The sequence below is a fragment of the Manis javanica genome, chromosome 11 (genome assembly GCF_040802235.1).
Source record: "Manis javanica isolate MJ-LG chromosome 11, MJ_LKY, whole genome shotgun sequence".
Lineage (NCBI taxonomy): Eukaryota > Metazoa > Chordata > Mammalia > Pholidota > Manidae > Manis > Manis javanica.
The window spans coordinates 22,286,289-22,309,764 of NC_133166.1; the positions used below are offsets into that span (position 1 = coordinate 22,286,289).

General features: G+C 55.2%; 2 protein-coding genes across 7 annotated transcripts in view; both read left to right on the forward strand.

The window, feature by feature from the left end:
- Positions 1-9,882, forward strand: part of ARAP1 (ArfGAP with RhoGAP domain, ankyrin repeat and PH domain 1) — a 61,554-nt gene extending 51,672 nt beyond the window's left edge. For 2 of the 5 annotated variants that reach the window (XM_037026253.2, XM_037026255.2), the window contains 10 exons: positions 60-128; positions 443-560; positions 1,863-1,976; positions 2,199-2,344; positions 2,881-2,913; positions 6,515-6,597; positions 7,290-7,340; positions 7,524-7,587; positions 8,826-8,975; positions 9,286-9,882. In XM_037026253.2, coding sequence (XP_036882148.2) covers positions 60-128; positions 443-560; positions 1,863-1,976; positions 2,199-2,344; positions 2,881-2,913; positions 6,515-6,597; positions 7,290-7,340; positions 7,524-7,587; positions 8,826-8,975; positions 9,286-9,303 — 846 coding nt within the window. In that variant the 3' untranslated portion in view covers positions 9,304-9,882. Of the gene's footprint in view, positions 1-59; positions 129-442; positions 561-1,862; positions 1,977-2,198; positions 2,345-2,880; positions 2,914-6,514; positions 6,598-7,289; positions 7,341-7,523; positions 7,588-7,739; positions 8,171-8,825; positions 8,976-9,285 lie in introns of those variants that run through there. The other 3 variants (XM_037026251.2, XM_037026254.2, XM_037026250.2) reach the window with 3 other exon arrangements.
- Positions 9,883-19,937: 10,055 nt separating this feature from the next.
- The window catches only part of PDE2A (phosphodiesterase 2A), an 87,448-nt gene continuing 83,909 nt past the window's right edge, over positions 19,938-23,476 (forward strand). The window contains exon 1 of one of the 2 annotated variants that reach the window (XM_073216034.1): positions 19,938-20,246. In XM_073216034.1, the coding sequence (XP_073072135.1) occupies positions 20,176-20,246 (71 nt within the window). In that variant the 5' untranslated portion in view covers positions 19,938-20,175. The remainder of the gene's footprint in view (positions 20,247-23,476) is intronic. The other variant, XM_073216037.1, reaches the window with a different exon arrangement.

Sequence of the window (23,476 nt, forward strand, 5' to 3'; positions counted from 1 at the left end):
CTCAGGCCAGCTGCCTGCACTACCTCCCTGGCCTCCAGCCGAGCCCTGTCTCCCCACAGCATGCTGGTGACTTCATCTGTACAGTGTACCTGGAGGAGAAAAAGGCAGATACTGAGCAGCATATCAAGGTAGGGGCCGGGGACCAGAAGCCGGAGGGCTGGAAGAGTCAGGCTGGGCCAGCCACAGGCACAGAAGAGCAGGGGAGTGGGGCTTCCACCCCAAGAGGAGTCCCACTTTGGGACCTGTATCTAGCTGGTGCCAGGGCCTGTCTCTTCACCTCTTCACCCCCATCCAGGTGAGGACCACTCAGAGACACCACCCTACACCCCAGGATTAGAGGACCCTGAGAGAGGCGGGCCCAGCCCCTGGATCACACAGTGAGGGTGTGGCAGAGCAGGGCCAGGGGAGGGGTAGGCTGAGCTCCTTCTCCTTGGGCACCCAGATCCCAGCCTCCATGACAGCTGAGGAGCTCACCCTGGAGATCCTGGATCGGAGGAATGTGGGCATCAGGGAGAAGGACTACTGGACCTGCTTTGAGGTCAACGAGAGGGAGGAGGCAGGTGGGTGACCAGTGGGGCTGGTGCGGGCTGTGGTGCAGCCTGTCCTCTGGGCTGCAGCCCCCGTCTTCCCTCCTCAGCCCCACAGGGTGGTGACGGTGAGGAGTGTGGGGTGGCAGCTGCTGCTGTGAGCTCAGCGGTGGCACTGCTAGTGTGCTGGCAGGGCTGAGGCAACAGCTGGCTGGGCTGCTGGGAGGGACAGGGAAAGGGGTGGGTGGTGGTGGCCGTGATGCTCATTTCTCAGGTGTGAGTGACAATGGTGTCGCTTACTAGGGCAGGGGTGCTGAATTTGATAATGGCTTTGCAGGTGACACTGTTGGTGGTAAAGGGGGTAGTGGGTGGTGACGGCCTACGAGGGGGTGGGGTGCACATAAGGGTGGTTGTGATGGTGTGGTGAAGGAACCATAGAGATGAAAGGGGTGATAAAGGCATTTTAGGGTGAAGAGCGGCCTTGATAACAGCAGTGGAGGATGAGAGTGTATGTGTTCATTTGTTTTACTGTTACTTGTTGAGCACCAGGCACTGGGCTGGGGAGCCAGACACACAATCTGACCCTCATGGGGGCTAGTCTGGTGTGAAACAGACATTAAATCCCGTTATCAAACCAATAAACATACATCTGCTGGTGTGTTAACTGCTGTGAGGGAAAGGGCCACCATGCCACCAGAGTTTCTAATAGTGCCTCTGGCTTTGGAGTCCTTTAACTAGTGGGTGGAGGGGGAGAAGTGCTTCTAGGCAGTGGCAACAGCATAGGCAGAAGCCTGATAGTGGCCAGGAACACCTGCCTTTCAAGGAGCCCAAGATAAGGCCCGTGAGGGGGTGTGGCACGGGGTGGGGCTGGAGATAGAGGCAGAGGCTGTGGCTTGGGCCTGATGCCATGCAGGGCCTTTGAAGGGTTGGTGATTGGGAGTTTGAAAAGATTATTTGCTGCTGAGTGAAGAGGGATGGGGTAGAGGGATTGAGAGCCCTTGCAGACCACTGCAAAGGCCACAGTACTGGTCCAAGGTGAAGGTGGGAGCATGGCCAGAGTGGTGGCAGTGGAGATGCACAGAAACGAATTCAACATGTGGAGGGAGGGTAGGGGAAGGCGGCTTGGTTCTGGCGTGTGTGGCCTGGTGGGTGGTGGTTTACCTGACTGGGATGCACAAGGAGGATCGCTGACTTGGTCTGGACATGTCGGGTTGAAGCAGCTTCAGCCCCAGCCCAGTATGTCAGGCCTGAAGCTCATGTGTGGAAAGGGTGGTCATTCCGGTGAGATGTCAGTGATGTGTGGCCTTGATGACAACGGCTATGACCTCTCTCCAGAGCGCCCCCTGCACTTCGCAGAGAAGGTGCTGCCCATCCTGCATGGGCTGGGCACAGATAGCTACCTGGTGGTGAAGAAGCACCAGTCCATGGAGGCCATGCTGCTGTACCTGGGTAGGTGGTGCACGTCGGCAGGTGGTTCCTGCAGGGCTGGGCAGGCTGAGGGGTTCTTGCATCCAGAGCCAGGGCCTGATAGTGCCAGGCAGGAGCAGCTCAGGCAGAGGGCAGCAGGTGGGCAGGCCTCTTTGGAGGCTGGGCAGTCCCCTTCATCCTGGGAGCCTCCTGTCTGTGGGCAGGGGGTTGGTGCATCCCATGCCCACTCCAGTCCTCCTCCAGTCAGCCATGTGGGTGACACCAAGCACGGCATGATGAAGTTCCGTGAGGACCGCAGCCTCCTGGGCCTGGGCCTGCCCTCAGGCGGCTTCCATGATCGCTACTTCATTCTCAACAGCAGTTGCCTGCGACTCTACAAGGAGATCCGGGTCAGTGGTCCCTCTGGGTCCTGCCTTGTGATGGGCCCTTCCACCCAGGCGTGCTCAGACACTCATGCACAAACATTCCCCTCGGTCTCCAGTGGGAGCATTTCCATTGTGGGGTCTCGGGGCAGCAGCACAATGGCAGGGGAGAGCTATAGACTCTCAGGGACCCTCCTCCTGTGGCCCGAGGTCACGACTCTCTTGTTCCCTATAGCTCCACTAGGCCCTGGTGCGTGGATGCTGTTACATCAGGCACATGCTGTCTCACTTGTCCCTGTGCCTTGTCATGGGACCCGTAAGCATATGCTACTTGGTGACAGCCCCAAGTTGTGGCCCATGCATGTCTTGTCACTTCACAGGTCATATTTGCTCCTGGCCTCTGACATGCTCACTGTCTACATGCCAGGTATCCTCCCAGACCAGACTGTGGCCTGGCAGTCTCCCACAACAGCTTTGCACATGCATGCCACATCCCACCACACACTGTCCTGGCTCTGGACCGGGGCCTCCTCCTTCTGTAACCCTGATCCTCTATCAAACAGAGCCAGAGGTCGTGGAGTGGGGCCCCTGAGACCGTGAGTAGTTGTGGACCAACTGCCAGCTGCCTTACACCACCTGGGAGCCAATCGAGCCTGGTGGGAGTGTGGGAACACAGTCAGAGCTCCTGGCTATCTACAGGCATGGTCTCTGCTTGCCAAGGTCACCAGTTAGTATTGGCTCTCATTCTGGGGCTTGTGGCCTAGGCTCCTGACGTTCGTCCCTAGCCCTGTCTCAGAGCCCTGTCCCTAAGGTAGGGTTCCTTATCAGTGTGATGCTCTAGAATTTTCCAAAGGACTCAGTGTGGAGGCTGTGGAGTCAGTAATAGAGGCCCATAGGTTTGAATTAGAGCTGTGACCCTCATCTCCTGAAACCCCTGAAGCCACCCTCTTTCCAACCCTGGAGAGAGTTCCAGGACTATCAGAATGCCCTTGCTACTGCTCTGATCTTAAAATGCCAGGGTGGGACTACAAAGGCTTATGGGTATATTCCCAACCTGTGGTGGGAGTGCCCTCTCTGCTGCCTTGGCTGGTAGCCAGACCTCGTTTGCACACCTCTGAGAGAGTGGAGCTCGTCTACCCCTTCTTTGGGGCTGTCTGGGAGAAGACCCTTGCTCAGGTTCCACTGAGAATCTGCCTTCTTTGATGTGCCTGTGTCCCAACTAAGCTTCAGAGGCCACAGAGCATACATGCCCTGCAAAGATGGGTAGCAGAAACATGTTTCCAAGCCAAGGAGTCTAGTCTGAGCTCCCACAGCTTCCCCCACCTGTGACTCTAGCCCTTCCTGCTTTCTTACATCTCCTTAGGATATCTGGATAGGCCTAGCTGCCGTGGAGGGAGCAGAGTAGATAGAACAGCACCCTCACCTCCCTCTCTTGGCACATTATACCTCTATTAATGCAGCATGGACTCCTCCTGACTCTTGTAAGAAATGCCTCCTCTTCTATCCACCCCTCTTGTCAGTCCACCTTGGCTGTGAGATGTTATTTCCCTGACCCCTCCCTCTAGGAGCACTTAGCCACTTGGAGCAGAACAAGACCATCAGAGTGGGCAGAGGGGAAGGAGGATGGCTGAGGCACGTGGGAAAGCAGCTGCTGATCCCTTAGCATGGAGAGAAAGCAGGAGAGCTAGACAAAGGAAAAAGATCTAGCATTTACTGTTACTGAGCCAGGCTTGGTGCCCAGCCCATCAAATAGTGGGACATGTAACCTCGCTGTCCAGTGAGGAAGGGTATTATCCTCATTTCACAGGTGAGAAAACAGGCTTCAGGTGATATGCCCAAGGCCATCTCTAGGTGGTAGACTGGGATTCAAACCTAGATTTGTTAGTATCAAAGCTGCAGCTTTTTATTCCTTGAAGTACAGGAATCAGGCACTCAGCAGTGAGGGGCTGACTAGTCCAGAGACACATTGTGCTCTTCCCCAGGGGCAGCCGGCACCTCTGGCATGACAGAAGTCTCAGTAAACTGTTTTGGCTACCAAGGTTTTGGTCATTCTGGTATTCACTGGTTTATGGAGCAACAGGACAGAGTATTTGAAATTGGGACATGCCCTGGCAACTAAGGATTGAGAACACCCAAGCCTCATTCTGGGGTCTCCCATTGTGAAAGACCTTGAGGCACATTCTAGAAAGATCTTGGTTTCAGCAGAGATCTTTGAGTATCAAGGGGTGAACTTCATTCTCTGCTAGTGATCTCACACTTCAGAAATGCTGGGAGCATGAAGTGTTTGCTTAGGAACAAAGTCCTTGGGAACCAAAGCTTACATTAACTGACACTCCCCTCTCCCCGCTGGCAAGCCCCCCAACCTTTCCTGTCTTGGCCATGTTCATGTCCCACATACGCCATGTATACCACATACTCCGGAAGCCAAGGAAGCAGAGGCCTGAGGATTGTGTTTTCAGATTCTCATGGTGCCACAGCCTGGTTTGAATTTCTCATCTCCCACAGTTCTCTCGTGCTTTGACTGGAACCATCGTTCCTGTCACACCCAAAGGCCTGTGCCCTCCACTCTTGATTTACTTTGCCCCTTGCATCTAGTCCTCATCCCCTTGTACCCGCAGCCTGACTCCTAAGCTTGTAGCCTGCTTTCCACTCCCTCAGCCTGATGCCTTCTGTACCTGCAGCCCACTTGCCCCCACACCCTTTCTTCTGCCATGCCCACAGCCTGGTGTTTCCCATGCCTGCAGCCAATTTCTTTACAGCCTCTGTCCCAGCCTTTCCATTCCTGTTACCTCGTTTCTTCTAACCTGCAATCTGATTTCTTCAGTGCTCTCAGCCTTGCTTCTTTCCTGCTTGCCCAAAGGTTTCTTCCTTGTTGTATTCTCTCCACACCTGTTTCTCCCCTATCTACAGCCCGGTTTCCCTTCCCGCTGCCCGGCTTCCTCCCTGCCAGCAGGCCAGTGTGTTCTAGGCCCTGTTGCGTACATGACCCTTGTCAGGTCAGGCACTATGTGTAGGAGACATAGGGCTGTCCCACTGGGGCCTTAAGGGGTCATTATGGGGAACCAGGGTCCCCCCATATGGGAAGCAGGATGAAAGGTCCTTAGGAAGCCCTTCTTAAACTAGGTTGGAAGATTCCACTAGTCCCTAGGCAGTACATCTGTTTTCAGCCTCAGAGAGTTCACCCATTCCTGAGCCTCTCCACCTCCCTCCTAGTCCCCTCTGTTCCTGCTGAGGAGCCATGCCTGGGGGTAGCTGGGCACAACAGTGGGGAACATGGTCAAAATGGCTCAATCTTTGACCCCCAGTTTTGGTTGTAAGTGAGTCCCCTTCCCCTGCTGTCCATCCTGGCGCCACTGCTAGCGCAGGAGTGTCGGGTGGGGGGCGCAGGGCTTCAAGCAAGTGGCTCCCAGAGCAGGAGGAAGGCTCGTTAGCTTGACCTCCAACCAGCTTCTCCTTGGAGGTCATTGCTTCTCCCTGCCTGCCTCCGAGCCAGCCTGCTCCTTCCAAGCCCAGACCCATATGCTGAGGCAGGGGTGAGAAGTGAGCACATCAGTGATCTGGTGCCCCTGACCCTCACTGCAGAACATTGGTCTCTCGCTTCCTGACCTAGACCATTGGGAAGTTCTTTGGTCTACCAATCAGCCATTTTGCTTCAGCTTGAGTCATTAGCCTTCCCTCGTGGAACCAAAAAGCTAGTGACTGCTGCCTCCACAAGCCTTCTGTTCACACGGTCAACCCTGGAGCCTCCGTTTGGAGGGGGGGGTGGTGAGGAACAAATAACCTGAGACAGACAGACACAGGCAGGCAGGCTCTCCAGTCACACATGCTTGTTCAGTTTGGTGCCAGAGGGCAGCCTGCAGACTGCAGCCTTTGCAGATGATCTAGTTCAGCTGATGCTAGAAGTCAGTTTAGCAGGACAGGGAACCACTGCTGTGAAGTCCCACTGGAATGACCTTGGGGACTGAGGGTTGACTGTCTGTTGCTGCTTCAGGGAGAGAGGCCTGGGGGGCTTAGTCGGGCTGGGTTGCTAACAGGGAGGGCTTTATCAGGCAGCCTTCCTGGAGGAGGTTCCCTGTTCTGGGATGCAAAGGGGGCTGGAAAGAGGGAGGAGGGTGCTACCCAGTTGGAAGAACTGCCCCAAAGCCCACCCTGGCTGACCGAAGCACCCTCCCCCTCCACCTTTCCCTTCACCTCCAGAGTCACCGGCCTGAGAAGGAGTGGCCCGTCAAGAGTCTCAAAGTCTACCTGGGAGTGAAGAAGAAACTCCGGCCGCCCACCTGGTGAGCCGGGACTGAGGAGATAGGTCTGTGGCTGGGGTGTGCAGGGGGCTCAGAACTGACAGGGGAGGCACAGCCAGGGGCTTTGAACTTGACAGGGGTTGGTAGAATGGCTCTGAAGGTGTGGTCTCCCAGACCAGCAGCGTCAGCATTGCCTGGACACGTTAGGGACCCAGATTCTCAGGTACCACCCCAGATGTGCTGAATCATGGATCCTGTGTGGGGGGCCAGCAGTCTGTGCTGTTGCAGGCCATCTAGGGGACTCTGGTGCTTGCTCATGTTTGAGAACCACTGGGCCAGACTGAAATCCTGTCACTGATATCTTTGGGACCTTTCTGTGCCTCGCTTCTAACATCTATAGAATGGGGGGAAATGATAATACCTGTTTGATGGTTGTAGGTTTTTAAAAGTTGAGAAGTGATGCATAGCCACTATTGCTGTTATTAATGCAGTCACCAGACTTGGTTTTTGGACTTTCTCCTCTTATCTGCTATGTACCTCATTGTCTCTTGGAGGTTAGGGCAGGCCGTGAATGGGGTGGGTAGGGACTGTGAGAGGAGGAGGCAGCAGCCAGGATGTGCTGTGCTTATGAGAAGGCCCTGAACTCTGACCCAGGCTTCTGTACTCTGTCCTGGGCACATGGGCTATGAGGCCCCTGTGGGCTGTCAAGTGATCCCATGTGCCCTCCTCTGCAGCTGGGGCCTCACGGTGGTGCACGAGACAGAGAAACACGAGAAGCAGCAGTGGTGAGTGAGGGTCCTGTCTGCAGACCCCAGGCCAAGAAGAGATGGTAGCACAGCCCCATTGATTGGGTCCCCTCACTGCTCAGATCTGTGCCTGCCCCAAGAACCTGGGCTGGGGAAACGGGCAGGGTGTTCCCTGCTCAGCTGGGCCCTTGGCAGCATCCAGACCTGTGCCCTGGCCTGCAGGTACCTCTGCTGTGAGACACAAATGGAGCTGCGGGAGTGGTTTGCTACCTTCCTCTTTGTGCAGGTACCAGGTGCAGAGTGTGGGGTGGAGGGTGGGGTCCCAGGAGGCCTCCATTATGGGAAAAGGGTATGTGTGCTTCTTCACTAGTTAGGCCACCAGTTGCTTCAAGGAGACTTTGAGTTGCTTTTAATTTGTTCATTTGTTCATTCACTCAGTCAACCCTTTCTAGAGCCCACTCTGGTCCAGCCCTGAGCCAGGCATGCTAGAGACAGATGGGGCAGACCCCTGCCTTTAGGCACTCACCATGTGGAAAGGAAGACAGATCAAGTGGCCTGTCAGAGCCCAGTGTGGTCAGTGTGTGGTGACAGAGGGAAGCCCAGTGACCTTACCTGGTGGAGGTGGTAGGTGGGGAAGGCAGCAGGGAGAGGGGACCGTGGGAGGTGAGTCTCTGGGGACAAGGGAGCATTCACCAAGTAAAGGCTGGGAGTGTAGCTTCTAGGCAGAGGGAACAGTTTATGCAAAGGCATGGCAAGAGAACTACAGGTTGTCTGATGGGGTGAGGCCAGGAGTGCCAGAAGTTGGCACTGGCAAGGGAATCAGGAGCCATATCACAAAGAGCCTTGAAGGCTATGCTAAGGAAGCTGAATTTGAGCTAGTAAGCTTAAGGGAGTTTTAAGCAAGAGAGTGGTGTGCAGGTTTGAGTCTGAGAGTGTTCTTTCTGGATGTGATGTGCAGGGGAGGATCGTCGAAGGGCCAAGCCCGGAGGTGAGGAGGCCAGTGAGATGGCAGCTGCTGTGGGCCAGGCGGGGACAGGCTAGGGAGGACTTTGAGTCAGGTCAGGGCCAGAAGGGTAGGTTGGACTTATAAAAGGATTTTATATGACATCTCAGAATTGCATGAGTAGAGACAAAAGTGTACCAGGGCTCTAGGCCGAGTTCTTTTAGCCCTGAGCCTCCTGTTTAGTCAAGGCCTAAAGGGAAACAGGGTGGTTTCTGTGGTTTTCTTGGTTCCTGGTGAAGAGGCACAGACATGTTCCTCTACAACTATTCTCTTGGTGCTGCATTCCTGGAGCAATTTGTTTGTGGACCTGGAGATGGGAGTTGTTGAGTAACATAGTTGGCTGGGTTTTGCTGGGAATATAGTCATGTTCTCTTAACAGCTGCTTCTCATACAGGCTGGGATCAAAGCTGAGGGTGTCACCTCAGATCAGAGCTGGAGCATTTCTGGGAAGGGTGGGTGGATCCGGAGCTGAGTGTCTGGGCGCCCAGGCCCCAGCACCCCTCCTCTCCCCTGCTCCCCAGCATGATGGCCTGGTGTGGCCCTCGGAGCCCTCACGCGTGTCCCGGGCAGTGCCTGAGGTCCGGCTGGGCAGTGTGTCGTTGATCCCCCTACGGGGCAGTGAGAATGAAATGCGCCGGAGTGTGGCTGCCTTCACCGCAGACCCCCTTTCTGTGAGTGGCTTTCCACCCCTGGGGGCAGGGGCTTGGGGACCTGGCTGGGGCCTGCCTTCTCCCTGACTCACCTCTCTGCTTCTTCTGATTGCCCTTTAGCCCCCTCCCTCTGTCCCTGGTAGGGGTCCCCACATGCCCCTTTGGTTCACGTAGCTCACAGGAGCCCCCTCTTGCTGGCCCTGGGGACCCCACTGCTTGCATACTCCCAGGCCAGCAGTGGAGAGTGGCTGCAGAAACTTCGCAGGGCTTCTGGCCCCTGTGAGCTTTCACAAAGTGCTTACGGAATCTGGGCTTCTGTGCCTTCCCACAGCTCCTCCGTAACGTCTGAGCACAGGAGCCAGCCCCTGGCTCTGGGACTCTGCCACCATGAAGCCTTCCTGTTCAGACACCCTCATGCCCTGAGGGCCTGGTGTGAGCCAGCAGAGGGCGCGTGAGGAAGCCGCACCCCAACATCCTGCCTGCAGCATGGGATTCCCTGGCTGGGGAATGGGGGGGTAGCAGGGTCAGCCTGAGGAGGATCCCCTCACCTGCTCTGTCCCGATGCTCAGCCCTCCTGGCCCACTCCCCTGCAGGATCACTCGCCCTGAGTTTGAGGGCTCAGGGAGATGGGCATCGCTCAGGAACTCTGGAGGACCACTCCTGTCAGAGGCCCGAGGCCCTGGGCTCCTGCTGGAAGGGAGCCCAGCCCCTTGCCACAAACTCCAGAACTGCAAAAAGTGGATGCTCTAAATGAACACTCAGCTGGGATGGGGAGGGAGCTCTTGGGTAAGTTTCTACAGGGCCCAAAGCTGGACCTGGGGGACTTTAGCCCCCCTTCCGATCTGGGCTGACTGGGAGGGCCTGGGCTGCCCAGTGCCCCATCCCCACTTTGGGGCCTTTTGATAATATAAATATACTGTATATTTTATCCCATAGTGCCAAGGCCTATGATTGGTTGGGGGTTTTGGGTGTCCCAGAGTAGGAGGGGAGGGAGTTCAGGGTGCCCAGTGCCCTGAGCCAGGCCCTGGGCTGTTCAGCTACTCTAGCCTGCCCCAGGCTGAGCCCTGGCCTGGCTCCACACCGCCCGTTGTGTTCCTCTGCAGCCAGGATGGGGGATGCTGGTCCGGATCCTGGCCAGGACAGACCCCAGCTGGACTGAGCCCCTCTCCCTGGCTTGCCAAGAGCAGCCGCTCTGAGACTTGACAAGGTCACAGAGTCACAGGAGCTGTATTAAATTAGGAAGAAGGGTCACCCTTGGTGCCTGTGCACACACCTCCAGAGGTGGGCCCTGCCTTGCACCAGGAAGCTGCCCTCGCTGGGCATCGCTTAGCTGTCTCCTCCAAGAAGACAAAGCCCTGGCAAGTGGGGGAGATAACGAACTGTTCAGAGATTGACTTGGGACTCCCTGGGAAGGTGCCAGATAGCACATTCCTGCCTCTGCCTAGAGCCTCATCAAAGGCCTCTCTCCAGGGTGCAGAACAGGCTGACCTCCCAGCTTCAGCCTCAGCCGGTGGGGTTGGGCGACGCAGGAGGAGATGGATCACATGACCTCTGACTCCTGTGCTCTGGCTTAGTGGGGAGGCTTGGGTGCTGGGGGGGTGGTCTTGGAGATCTGGACTCCAGGTTCCATGTTTCTGTCTGTCCGGAAAGGGAGGTGGACACCAGACCAGAATGGGTTCCCTGGCTGCTTTCACAGGCTAAGCCCTTTGAGTCTCCCACTCTTGTACTACCCTGAGTGGGCTACTCTAGGCCAAGCTGACAGATCAAATGTCTAAGCATTCCACCCGTAGCCAGGACAAGGCCCTGGGGCTGGAATTTTTCCCTGAATCTGATCTTGGACTGACTAGCTAGCTAGCCCTGAGCAGGGAGAGAGGGAGAGGAGTGTCACTCCTAGGCTCAGGGACTGGCTGCAGTGACAGCATCAGGCCACCAGGGGGCGGCCACAGACAGTTCAACATTGCTGATCCCAGAAAAGGTTCAGGTGGGTCCCAGCATGGCAATCTTGCCCCACGCCTTGCTCTATTGGAGTGTGGGATGGGATCTGGCCCTGCCCTTGACTCCAAGCTGGTGACACTCTGGAAGGCAGCACAGTGCAGAGACATGGACTTCAGGGCTCTAGGAACCAGGAGGAGGGAATAGCCCTTTACCAAGTACTCACCATGGGTAAGTGCCTGTGTTCTCTGTACTATCTCCTAGCAGAGGAAGGAAGGCCACTTGCCCAGGGTCACACAGCTCTCCTGAATCAGGGCTGAAGTCCACTCCTGCTGCCTCACTTTGGGAGTTCTCCTTCCTCCACTCCCCTCCTGATTCCACCTCTAACCTCTCTACTTATAAGTGGTCCCACTTGTCCCCTGGGGAAGTGGACTGAACTGTCAGGAGTTAGTTACAGCTTAAAATGTTTTCCCTTGGGATTATGGATGACATCCCAACAGGATCCTTCAGGGCCTCAACCTTAACGAGTTACGGCCATGACAACAGTGTTGGGTGGATTAGGGCAAGGGACTCTGTTGGTCTTTGTTACAAGAATTCCGAGAAACGGGACCCTGGATGGTCTGTTCACATATTCGAGGTTGGGTTTGTGGGGGTGGGGAGCAGCTCTTGGAGAGAGGGAGGAAGCTTCCTGGAGGAGGTAAAACCCCCACCCCCACCCCACCAGCTAGCCTTGAAGACTGGAAGCCTTGCCAGGGGCACATGGTGGGGAGGGGCGCAAGTTGGGGTGAGAGTGGGCTGAAGAGTTAGGGGAGGAAGACAGGGCTTCGAGGTCAGTGCAAGTCGGGCCTAATCCAGGGGGACACGGAGTCCTCGGGGAGAAGGCTGTAGTAAGTCAGAGTCTGGGTAGGGAGGGCACTGGATGGAGAGGACGCTGAGGCGGCTAGTGAGGAGGAAGGTCTGGGATGTCTGTCTCTCCCACCTCCTGGCTGCCCACCTTGCAAAGCCTTCAGCAGCCATGGAGGTCCTCTGGTCCTCTGAAGATTCTGCTGGAAATCAGTGGGGTGGGGGAGGGTAGGAGGCCCCACCTGCTCACCCCTCCCCCTGAGCTGAGCGACTGGTTGGGCCCCTGGAGCTGCAGCCCTTCCTGGCTCACCCCGTGCTCTGGTGGCTCCCAAGCCCCCTGCCCACAGTTAACTGTTTGGGAAAAGTGTGGGTGTGCATGCCAGTGAAGCAAGTGCTGATGCTCCCATCTGTGAGCTGTGGAGCTTTGGCTGAGTTCCTGAGGTCTCTGGTTCTTGGTGTTTCCATCTACTTTGGAGATATTAATAGTACCTATTAATGGGAGGATTAAATGAACTAATAAGTGTGAAGTAAGTACTAGCACTGTCCCTTGCTAATCCCCTTCCAAAATACATTTGGAGAGATGTGGCATCCAGTCCTTGCCAAGACTGTTAGATATTATTTTACTTCAGCAAGCATTTCTTGAACACCTACTGTTTCCAGAGCTTTACTGAACACTGAGCAGAAGCAGATGAGTAAATGGGGTGCAGGAAGGAGGGAGCCCTTCTGGTGGGGAGTATTGATCACAGAGGAGGTGAGGCGAGAAACAGAAGTGTATTTCTGCAGGTGGAGTTGAGAGGGAAGGATCTCCAGGAGAGGGAATGGCATGAGTCTGTGATAAGGCGACGTGACCCTGCGGTGGGCAGCCTGCTACGGTTGGAGCTTTGTACCCCAGGGGCACCCCAGGGTCTACTGGTGTTGGAGTCTTTATCTCTATTCCCTGCCTCTTAAATATGACCACAAAGCAGTCAGATGGGCTCACTGGGGTCTTTCCCCACCAGAAAAAGGGATAATTCCTATTCCTTTAGCCAGTGCTGTGAGCTACGTGACTGATCTGGGAAATGTCTGCACAGATGGCATGAACCTCCTAACCTCTCCTCCAATGTGACACCTTCAGGAAGTTCTGCTGGATTGTTCTTCCATCCTGCTGTCCTGTGTGCACTTAGGGTGTATATGTTTGTGCCCAGGTCCCTTGCACCCAACTAGGGACTGGCCCAGAAAAGAGCTGTGAGGTGAGGGTTCCCTAATCAGCCCAAGTCAGTCCAGCTGAGCATATCCCCTCTCCTACACCTTTCAGCCTGTGGAAATTTCCTCACTTTCTCTGCCCTGGTTACAGCGCCTACTGTTGTATTTATCACCCTGGAGACACAGTGGCACAGGCACACACATGCCACACACTCATGCCCCACACACATGTGCCTGCACATCTCAGCCTACACACACATACACAGCACGTGTATGAACGCCTCCACAACCAAGCTCTCTAGGAAAGCTGCCCCCTCCCTTCTGTTCCACCTCCTCCTCCACTCTGTCCTCCCACAACCACCCACCTCAGAACAGTGAGACCAGAGCAATGGGCTGGACGGGGCCTCCCACTGCTTGTCAGCCTGGGAGGCATGTCCCCCTCTGACTACAGTGTGTCCTCCTCCTTCCACCACCCACCTTCCCCTCCAGCTGTCTCCCGACTCTCCCTATTCCTCTCTTTACCACTTCTTTGCACTCATCTATGTCTCCCTCTGCCTCAGTCACTCCCCAAGTCCTCTTCATCACTCTTGACCTGCTGAGGTGGAAACTGTCCTTCCTCCTTACCCTCCCTCCTAAGGGCTCAGGATGGGACCTCACAGGGTGATGGAGACAGAGGGACAGGCTGAGGGGATCTGGGGGTCAGAGCAACCTCAGCTGCTGTCACTCAGTCCCTCCTCCAGGGTGAGGGGAGGGCTGTGTGCCTGGTACCATGGAGACTAGCGTCATGGCAACACAGCCTGGGTGGGCACAGCCTTCCTCCTGAGGGGTGCTCCATAGCCCCCTAGAAGGAGCTGCCAAGAGGCCCTGAGGAGGTGGGTCTTGTGCTGGTGCCCAGCAGCAGTCGCCATACCCACCTCCAGCTCAGACCAACCCCGGAACACCTGCAGCCCGGCCGTCTCTGCTTACCTGCAGTGTCCCGTGCCACAAGGCACTAACCCCAGTGGGGGGAAATCTGGCAGACATGAGCTGTAGAGCTGGGGACCCTTGGGATTCATTTTACAGTCTAAATGGGACTCCCTAGCCCGGGCCAGAGAGGCCAGAGCTTGCCTAGGGTCACACAGCAAGTCTGGCCAGGACTCCTGACTCCCAGACCTCAGTTCTCTCCTCTGCTTTCCCACCTTCCACCCAGGTCAGCGGCTTATGGGGCAGAGGGGTCAGTCCATCCTGTGGTCCAACCACCCAGAAGGTTTCTAGTTTTGGCAACTAAGGTTTCCAGTCCTTAGTTTTGGCATAATAATAATGCAAATGATAATGCTGGTAAACTATTAGGAAGCTCCCACCACCTACTGAGCAAAGGCTTTCCATGTGTCATCTCAATCTTTTTAACAAATTCTGTGAGGAGGATACTTTTCTCATTTTATAGGTGAAGAAATAGTGGCAGGAACGTGCCAACATCAGGTGACTAATGGTGTATAGCAGGGAAGGCACACAGGGCCTTCCCAGATGGTGCAGGCAAGCCAAGGCTTCATGCCAGGTGCCCTTCCCACAGGCACTCTTAAATCAGTGACAATTTTCAGTTGTCTTTCCTTCTGCAGAGAGTTCATAGGGAACGTCTGGGGCTTGTCTAGGTCTGACCTTAGGGTTTCTGGAAGCCAGGAGGTTATTTTTCTAAGTAGATGGAGAGGGAACAAAGCTTTCCTAGAGAAGACCTCCCTTGCAGTCCAGCAGGGCAGAAACCAGCTCTCAATCCACATCCTTGTGGAGTCAGATCTAAGCCTAGGCTGGAGCCCCAGGATGGAGGGAGAAGATCTTGCCTCCCAGCCCTGTCTCAGCTCATCTCCCAACCTTGGTGGAGTCTCGGGTGCAGCTGCCTCTCCTGGCTTATGTAATCATTCAAATATAGCAGCTGCCTTTATCCCACGGAGGCACGGCCTCTTCTGCCCCCACTCAGGTGCAGGAAGTTAAGGGGAAGAGGTAGATTAGGGATGAGTGGGTGGCTCAGGGCCTCCTGGCAAGGAGGATCCTGCATGCTGGGTCGGAGGGGGTTTCGGTGAAGGAGCTGGGGCCAGGGCCCCAGGGAAAGTAAGACCTTCCCCAGAGTATGAAGCTGCAGGGGCAACTTCTGCTCTGACCTATCCTTGGTGCAGTTCCACCTTCTCAGGATTGCCTTCCAAGGGTCACAAGCCATATCCACAGCCTTCTCTCCCAGCCCTCAGCTGGGGTTGGCGAGGAGGAGGAAGCAGCATGGAAGGTGGCAAAGAGGGGGAGGTAGTCTGCTGGGGCAGTGGCCAGGAGTGCCCCGTCCTGGGCAAGCCCTGCCTTTTACCCGCTGTGTGACCTGGGCACATTCCTGCACTCTCACCTGTGTAATAAGGGATCGGGCTCCAACTGGCTCTAGCATCTTACACCATCTGATTCCTGTCCTGGGAGATGATCTCAGCCTTAAGCGGCAGAGACTTCCAAGTGTCTGGTGCAGCCACATCCCAGGCTGACTTCGCTCTCTCCCTTTTCTCTGCCTGTCCTCCATGGGCCAGTTCACCCCCTGAACCCCAGCCACAGGGCAGGAGGCAGGGAGGGTCACTGGGTTCTGAGCCGAGGGGCTGAGCTTCGGCTTCCTATCACCTCCCTGAACTTGCCATCTGTCCCACCACTTCATCCCCCTTCCCACCAGGAGTGGGGAGCTCACTACCCCCCACGTGGGGTCACCCCTTCCCTCATGGGATCTCTAACTGATCCTGGAACTGGAAGCAGGCCCACAATGCCTCAATCATTGGTTCTGGGTCCCCAAAGCGACCTTCTAGAAGTGCTGAAGCTGTTCTGCCTTAGAGCTGTTGGGAGGCTGTGGTGACCTTCTGCTCTTTTGTCAGCAAAGGCCTTGTCACCCCCGTGGGATGGGGTCTGTGGGAGTGCAGGGAACCATGGCAGGCCCTTGCCAAGGACCAGGTGCTCCTCTACCCATTGCATTTGGAGCCACAAGTGGCAACTTCCTGGCTGAGGAGGAGGCAGCATGGTGGGCTGGCTCCCTGAGCTGCCTGCTCCCTCCCCGCCTCAGGCTCCTGTCACCAAGACCCAGATGGGGGCCCATTCTGGCCCCCAGCCAGAGGGAGTTACCCAGGGTTTTTCAGGCCAACACTCCATGAAATACATGTTCCACTAATTACCAGCATTTCTGTGGAGAGCTGAGGGTTGTTTCATACTCTGCAGCCTCAGTCTGGCCCTGGGTGGGTTTGGGAGGATTCTCACAAAGCAAGTCAGTGAGTGCCCCCCAATATCACTGTGTCCCCACATCCTGTTGCAGCCTCTTACTGAGGGCTTGCTCTGATGAGATCCTGGACTGACCTCTGAAGTGCGCCGTCTCATTTCCACACTCACCTGTGTCTCCTTCCTTCATGCTTTACTCAGCATTTCTCCCTCTACCTGGTGAGGCTTCCCAAAGGGGACTGGGGCTGAGCTGAATAGGACTTTGGCCTGTCCTTGAGGAAATCATGATCTGATAGATGAAATGAGATGAACCTGAGCAGGGAGTGAGGCGATGGGACAGATGGCAAGTTAGGGAAAGGAGACATCACCAAAGGCTGCTCAGCCCAGAATACAGTGACTGCCTCCACCCACCCCAACCTTATTCCTGTGGGTGAGGGCAGGGTATGTGCTGAACTGGACCAGGAAAGATGGGCTGTGATATGGGATGGGCAGTGAACAGGAAGAGGAGAGGGAAGTCAGTCCAGGAAGGAAAAAACCAGACTTCTTCAAGTCAAGGAGGAGGGAAGGACTGGCATGTGCTTAGGGACCGGACCCTGCTCCATCCGGGGCCAAGGATGGAGAGGTCAGCCAGCTTCAGTCATGAAAGGCCTCACATGCCAGGCAGAGGAGTGTGGCCTTCATCCTGAGGAGCCATGCGAGGGTTTTATGTGACCATCTAGATGTCTTAGAAAACTGGTGCTTGGGGCCGAGTGGAGGTGGAATAGAAAGGCTGGATTGGAGCAGGAAGCTGGAGAATGACTAGGGGAAGGGGAAGTCAGCTGGGACTTGGGATGGAGGTGAGAATTAGAGGGAGAATTGACAGGAAGACGGGGAGGAGGTCACTGTCTTCAAAGTTTCTCGACAGGATTAGAAGTTTGCTGATACCTTTAATAGAGACAAAAGATGTGTTGGATATAGAATGTTTGAGTGAAAGGAGCCTATGGGATGTTTGTAGATGAGATGTTCAGGAGGCAGCCTGTACTGGACATCTGGGGCTCCAGAGAGGGCTGGGCAGCCGCAGTCATGCTCGGGATGGTGTGAAGAATGAGGAGAGACAGGGTCTGGTACCCACATGGGGGTGGGGGTGGGGGCAAAGCTAGGATGATCCAGTGAGCGAGACAGAGGAGGGGGCCGTCTGGGAGGTGGGAGAGGGATCAGCCTTCCCTGGAAGTGGGGGAGGGTGCTGAGTAGAAGCCTCCTTGGCAATGAGGAGTTAGCTGGAGCCTGCAGTCCTCGTGAGGCGGTGGCCGAGGGATGGAGGCTGGATACCAGAGGCTGCGTCCTCCCATTGCTTTGGGCAGCTACCCACCTCCTAGGAGCATCCTGCTTCCTCCCACCTCCCTCCAGCTCCCCAAGCAGAAGAAAAATAAAGTGTTGACCGACCAGGAGCAGCAGCCAGGGCCTGTGAACTGGCAAGCACCCTGGAGATGGCTGGGGCCTCAGAGGCAGGGCGCAGTGGGGCGGAGCTTCACATTACTGCATAGGGCTTTAGGTTCCTGGTCTTTCAGGCAGGGTCGAGGTGGAAGAGGGAAGAGCAGGCCTAGACAGCCTCCCGTCCTCTCCCCTTTCTGCAGCTGTCCCTTACCAGCACTGCCTTGCAGGAGACCCTACCCCAATATTTGGGGCTGTTAAGCCATCACCCCATCACTGCAACCTCTCCTGGGGGAGAGGGAAGGAGCACGCTATTTACTGGGAATTTCACAAACATCCCCAAACCTCATAACTCTTTGAACTTGGAATTTGTGAGCCCATCTTTCAAATGAGAAAACTACACTAAAGTTAAGAGAGCTTAAATAACTTGCCCAGAGCACACGGCAGAGCCAGATTTGAAATTCTGCCTACGTGGCTCTAAGCCCTGGAGTACCCAGTAGCCCTGGATCTTACACCTCATTCCTGCAGACTCCTAGCTTCTGGAGCCACTGTGGAGTCTGGTGTGGCAGTGAGATGGAGAAGAGACCCTCCCTGCCACCTGATTTGCTTGAGTATATCCCCAGGCAGATTTCTGAGGCTGAGGCCTCCCCCAGCCTTTCCAGAGTGTGAGGGCCTCAACCCACCTGCCCCTGCATGCCCTGGAGGTGCCTTCCTTTGAACTCCTCTGACTTAGCTTCTGACTGCTGGGCTCCTCAGGGTGTGAAAGGGAGCCGTGAGAGGCCAAGACTAGACGTGGTCCAGGGCCTTAGCTTTCTGAGCCCACAACATGTCTTCCCACTGGCAGGCCTGGAGCAATGAGGTCTCAGGGATGGGTCAGACTGGGAAAACAGTTTTCCCAGAGCTTCCAGAGATCTAAAATTCTACCTTCTGGCACCACACTGGGAAGCAAAGGCTCCCTCACATTTTCTTTCCTCACACTTTCGAAGCCATGAGACAATTGCAGCTTTCTGTACTATCCGCCTAGACTTGCCTTCCACACAAGCCTGGTCATTCCTGTCCATTCCCCTACCACTGTGCACCCCCACACTCTAGCAGGAGTCAGATTTCCACTCAGTCTCATTAGCTTTTCTGCCTGGAGCCCGGTGTGTGCTATGGGGTTTCCCTCCCACAGCTCAGAGAGGTAGGGTTAATGGTGAGGGTTACATGCAGTTCCTCTAAACTGGAATACACCCCCTTCTACTGGGCTTCTCTCCTTGCCTTTAAAGACCCAGCTGATATCCTTTCTTGCTGAAATGCTCACCAACCTTTGGGTCAGGGACCTTCTCTGGATACCACAACACTGTTTCCCTTTGTCACACTGCAAGTTCCACCCACCCCATCCCATCCCTTGCCTGGGTGCTTCTCCAAGGCAGGGAACAATCTGAGTCATGTCTGATGAGGTTGGGCACTGGTAGGTTTTTTTGAATGAATGAATAAGTCAGTGGAGGAGTCAGGTCTCAAACCCCCATCTCCTGCCTCAAGGCGTGGAGCTTTTTCTACATTATCAGGAGCCCTGCTTAGACAACTCCCTGTCTGTCCCATTACCCAAAATGCCTTCTTCAATTGGGTTACAGTTTCCTCCTTAGGAGACCTCTCTGGGGATAGGGCAGAGGTGCAGCACGCCTTCCCCCATGCCGGTAGCCCATGGACAGTGCAGGCCATCTGGGCAGGCTGTGGCCTGGGAGCACTACATCTTCTAGGAGAAGTCCATGCTTCAGCACCGAGCTCCTGCAGTGTCCCAGCAAAGCAGAGCCACCAAGAGGTAGACTCTGTGACAAGGCTCTGAGTACAAAACAATCAGCAAAACTGCCTATATATATGCCCAACTCCCTGCAGGGGATGCATTCTAGGACATGATACACACCCAGTAAGGGAGCCCAGAGAAGCTAGTTCTGCAAGGAGCCCTGGTCCTTCGGTTTTTGAGAGACTCTGAGGGCCTCTGTGATGGGGTAGCAGATGGTCTTGAGGCCCACCCACCTGCTCTTCCCAGCTCCCATCCTGGCCCCTGAACATGGCAAATCCCTTATCCTCACACCTCTCTCTGGGCTCCTCTGTCAGCTACTCCTCTCTCTTTATTTCCATCTCTGCTTTTTTCTTTTCTTTTCTGTCTTTGTTCCTCTGTGCGTGTGTGTTTCTCTATGCCTCTCTGATCTCTTTGTATTTCCATCTTGATCTCTGGGCCTCTGATCCCTCTCTCCTCTCCTTCATGTGTTTCTCTCCCCCTTCCTATCTCTGTTTCTCTCTTAGTGTCTCCCTCTGTGAGTCTTTTCTTCTCTCCCAGCCAGTCTCCCTCTACCCCTCCCTCCTCCTCTCCCTCTCTGTCTGGGCCTCTCTGTTCCTCCGCCCTCCTCCCTCCCTCTTCTGCATTATCAGACCTGCTCCAGCCTCCTCCCTGAGCCAGCCTAGCGGCAGAGGCAGTGACAGCAGGAGAGGTGGGAGCAGCTGGGGCAGCAGCGGGGCTGCACTGGGGTGTTGAGTCCAGACTGAGTTGGGGACAGGCTGCTGTTCTTGGTCCCTGTGCCTGGTGGGCCAGGCACCCTGCCTGGAACCCCGGGCAGGGTGGAGAGGGTGAGGTGCCACCTTAGTCTGGCTCGGAAGCAGATGATGAGGAGCGATGGGGCAGGCATGCGGCCACTCCATCCTCTGCAGGAGCCAGCAGTACCCGGCAGCGCGACCGGCTGAGCCGTGAGTACTATTGTGGGGCTGGGGTCCTGGTGGGCAGCTGCAAGAGGTGCTGTGGACAGGGTTCTGGGAGTCCCTCCGAAGAGCTAGGGTTGGCATGGAGCTGAGCCACGTGGGAGGATCCATCCTGCTCCGGGGTTCCTGGTTGCTGGACTGTAGCCTGGGGAGCTTTTGCAGGGTGGGACTACTTGGCATCAACCTAAGGGGTTGATGGGGCTGGGGTCCCATAGAAGGAGCTGGTAGCTGGGGGAGGGGTTGGCAATGAACCTGAATCATCCTTTCAGGGGCTGGGGGTTGGGGAGGTCTGCAGGGAGTTCCAAGGAGCTCTGGGGGCTGAGATAGACTGGTTCAGGACCCAGGAGAGGGATGGTGTCTGAGACCACTGGTGTGTGTGAGAGAGGGAAGGGGGTGAGGGAAGGGGAGAGAGAGAGAGCACCAATATGAATAAGTGGACCTGGAGCAGAAGAGGGTCTGGGGCAGCTGTCCTTCATGGAACTGGGATTGGGATTCAAAGCCTCCAGTTTAGGCAACTTTACCCCGAAGTACCTGTCCCAGAGAGAGCCATGGGCTGGGCAGAATGAGGCCCCTGTGTGCCAGCCTCATGTGCACGTGAGTGGAGGGGGCTCTCTGGAGGTGCCTCTCCAATGGTTGAAGGCTGCCAAGGTGGCAGGCAAGTGATATATGCATCTCCACGTCAGTAGAGGTGCAGATCTATGGGAAGGTATATGCATGTGTGTAAATGTGTGTACATGTGTGAGGTGCAAAGGGACACGTGGGGTGTAGAGAGGCCTGTAGAGTTCTGGGATGAACTGTGTGACTACGAGTATATCTGTACATGTCTGAGTGCAAGTTGTTACTTGTAGGTGTGTGTGAGTTGAGATTGTATGTTGGCATGTGTGTTAATATGTCTACAAAATAGAGTGACTCAATATTGAGCATGTTTGAGTCCAAGTTTGTACATCTGTTAGTGTGTGAATATCAGTGTTGCAGTGTGTATATGTGTGGCTGTGTCTGTTTGTGTTAGCGTAAGTGTTCTGGTGTGTGTGCACATGATCATGATCCGGTGTGGGTGCTGTGTGCCTGAGTGTGTATACTGATCCTTGTATGGATGGTGTACATGTGTGTGTGTGTGTCTATATGTGTGTGTTCATCTGAGTATGTGTGGGTGGCAGTTTCCTTCCCCTGCTAGTTAAGGACACAGCTGGGACTGTGTAGCCCACTGGGCAGGGCGGGGGTGGCTGAATGTGTGACCACCTCTGTGAACCCAGGACAATTCGTTCTACACCCTGTGGGGAGATGGAGAAAAGAAATAGGCAATAATGACAGTGACTGTAATGGGGTATGTGGGGGGGACTTGATAATAGGGGGAGTCTAGTAACCATAATGTTGTTCAAGTAATTGTACATTAACAATATCAAAATAAAAAATAAAGAAAAGAAAAAAAAACAAATAGGCAATAATGGTTCTGCCCTCTGGGACCTCCTAAGCTTCTTGGATATAAAATAGCTTGAAAATAATTAAGCAGTAAAGATCAGGATCAACAGGTGGGTGTTAGGACGGGAACAGTATAAGCAAAGGTCCTAGGCTGGGACCAGGCCTGTCCCTGGAAAAGTGAGGAGGCTGGAGGGGTAGGCAGGAGCCACATCCTGCAGGACTTTGAACCCCAGTCCACTTGGCCTTTATCCTGAGGACCCTGGGGAGTCGAGGAAGATTTTGTGCAGTAAAGGGACAGAATCAGATTTGAATTTTTGAAAACTGCCTTAGTGACACTGTCATGGCTGAACTGGAGGAGAGAGATGGGGTTAGGAGGCCAGTATACAGGCCAGGCCAATAAGGGCATCAATGAGGTTTGGGGCCAAGTGGACCAAGAGGTAGATGAGACCAGGGCTTTCAGAAGGGAGAGGATGGAGGTCTTGGGAAAGAGGATGGGGAAAGGAGCTTGAGGTGGCTCAGACTTGGAATAGGGTGGGGGATACACTGGCAGGACCTCAGAGGGTTAGGATGTCAGGGAGAAAGCAGGAGAGATCCCTGCAGGGTTTCTAGCCAGAGTGCAGAGGGTTGAAGATAGGGAGCTGCCTCTCCCCAGACAGGGAAACCGAGGCTGTGGCTTTCTCACCCTCCTCTGGCTGCAAGACTGAAGCTAAAGCTCTTCATCAGGCCTGAACCTCAGTCTCCTTCAGGCCCCGCAGGAGGCCTCTCAGTTGCCTGAGCTGGGTCAGCCAGGTGAGGGTTAATCATCTGTATGCTCCCTGCACCCCCCAGTTGCCCCTGCTACCAAACAGCTCCTGCCACTCTTTCTGCTTCCCACTCTATCCTCCTGTCCCCAGGGACTATTGATGGCTTGGCTGGGATCTAGCCAAATAGGGGAGGTAGAGCTCCCTGCAGTACCCCCTTCAGCCTTAATGGACTGGGAGTCTCGCCCCCGGCCATGCTGCTGTCAGGTCAGGCCCACACCTCCCGGGCTTCTGCTGTTGAGCCTGTGCAGTCTACTCACTCAGCACGCTTTCATTCCTGCATTCATCCATTTGTTTACTCATTCATTCACCCCACAGACACTCCCCAATGCCTGCTGGGTGTCCACTGGGCCAGCTACTTGGGCCACAGAGAGGACACTGACCTAGACCCTGCTCTTGGAGTGCCTAGTCTGACAACAGAAGCAGAGGTGGAAAGCTAGAGGCCCGCAGTGTGAACAGTGCTGTGCAGAGAGAAGCCCCAGGAAATGTGGGGGCCCTGAGAACACCAAGGGGTTGAGAGGAAGAGACATTTGAAATGTATCCTTAAGGATGGTCAGGACTTGCCCAGGCGGGGCAGAGAAGAGGAAACAGCATGTAAAGGTGGGTAAGTGTGAGACTGTGGCATCAAGGAAAAGAAAGTGTTTGGGTTGACAGGAACAAGAAGAGGAAGAGAAGACCAGATTTTCACAGGGCCTCAGATGCCAGGCTAAGGGGCTTGTACTTTTTCTCATAGGACTAGGATGCTGGCTAAAGGCTTTTGAATAAGAAGCCCTCCCTAGGAAGATGCCTTGGTTACACCTCCTTCTAACCCCATGACCCACCCTGAGATGTCTCTCCCTGATGGTATGGCATCAAGAATGGTGCTGACACGGCTCTGCCTTGTGATGTTTCCTGTGGGTGAGCTCCTTACCCAGTCAGCCAAGGAGTTCCTCAAAGGCAGGAGCTACCTCCTTGTGCTTCTCAGCCCAGGACTGGGCACCTGGGCTCAGTGCAGCCTCC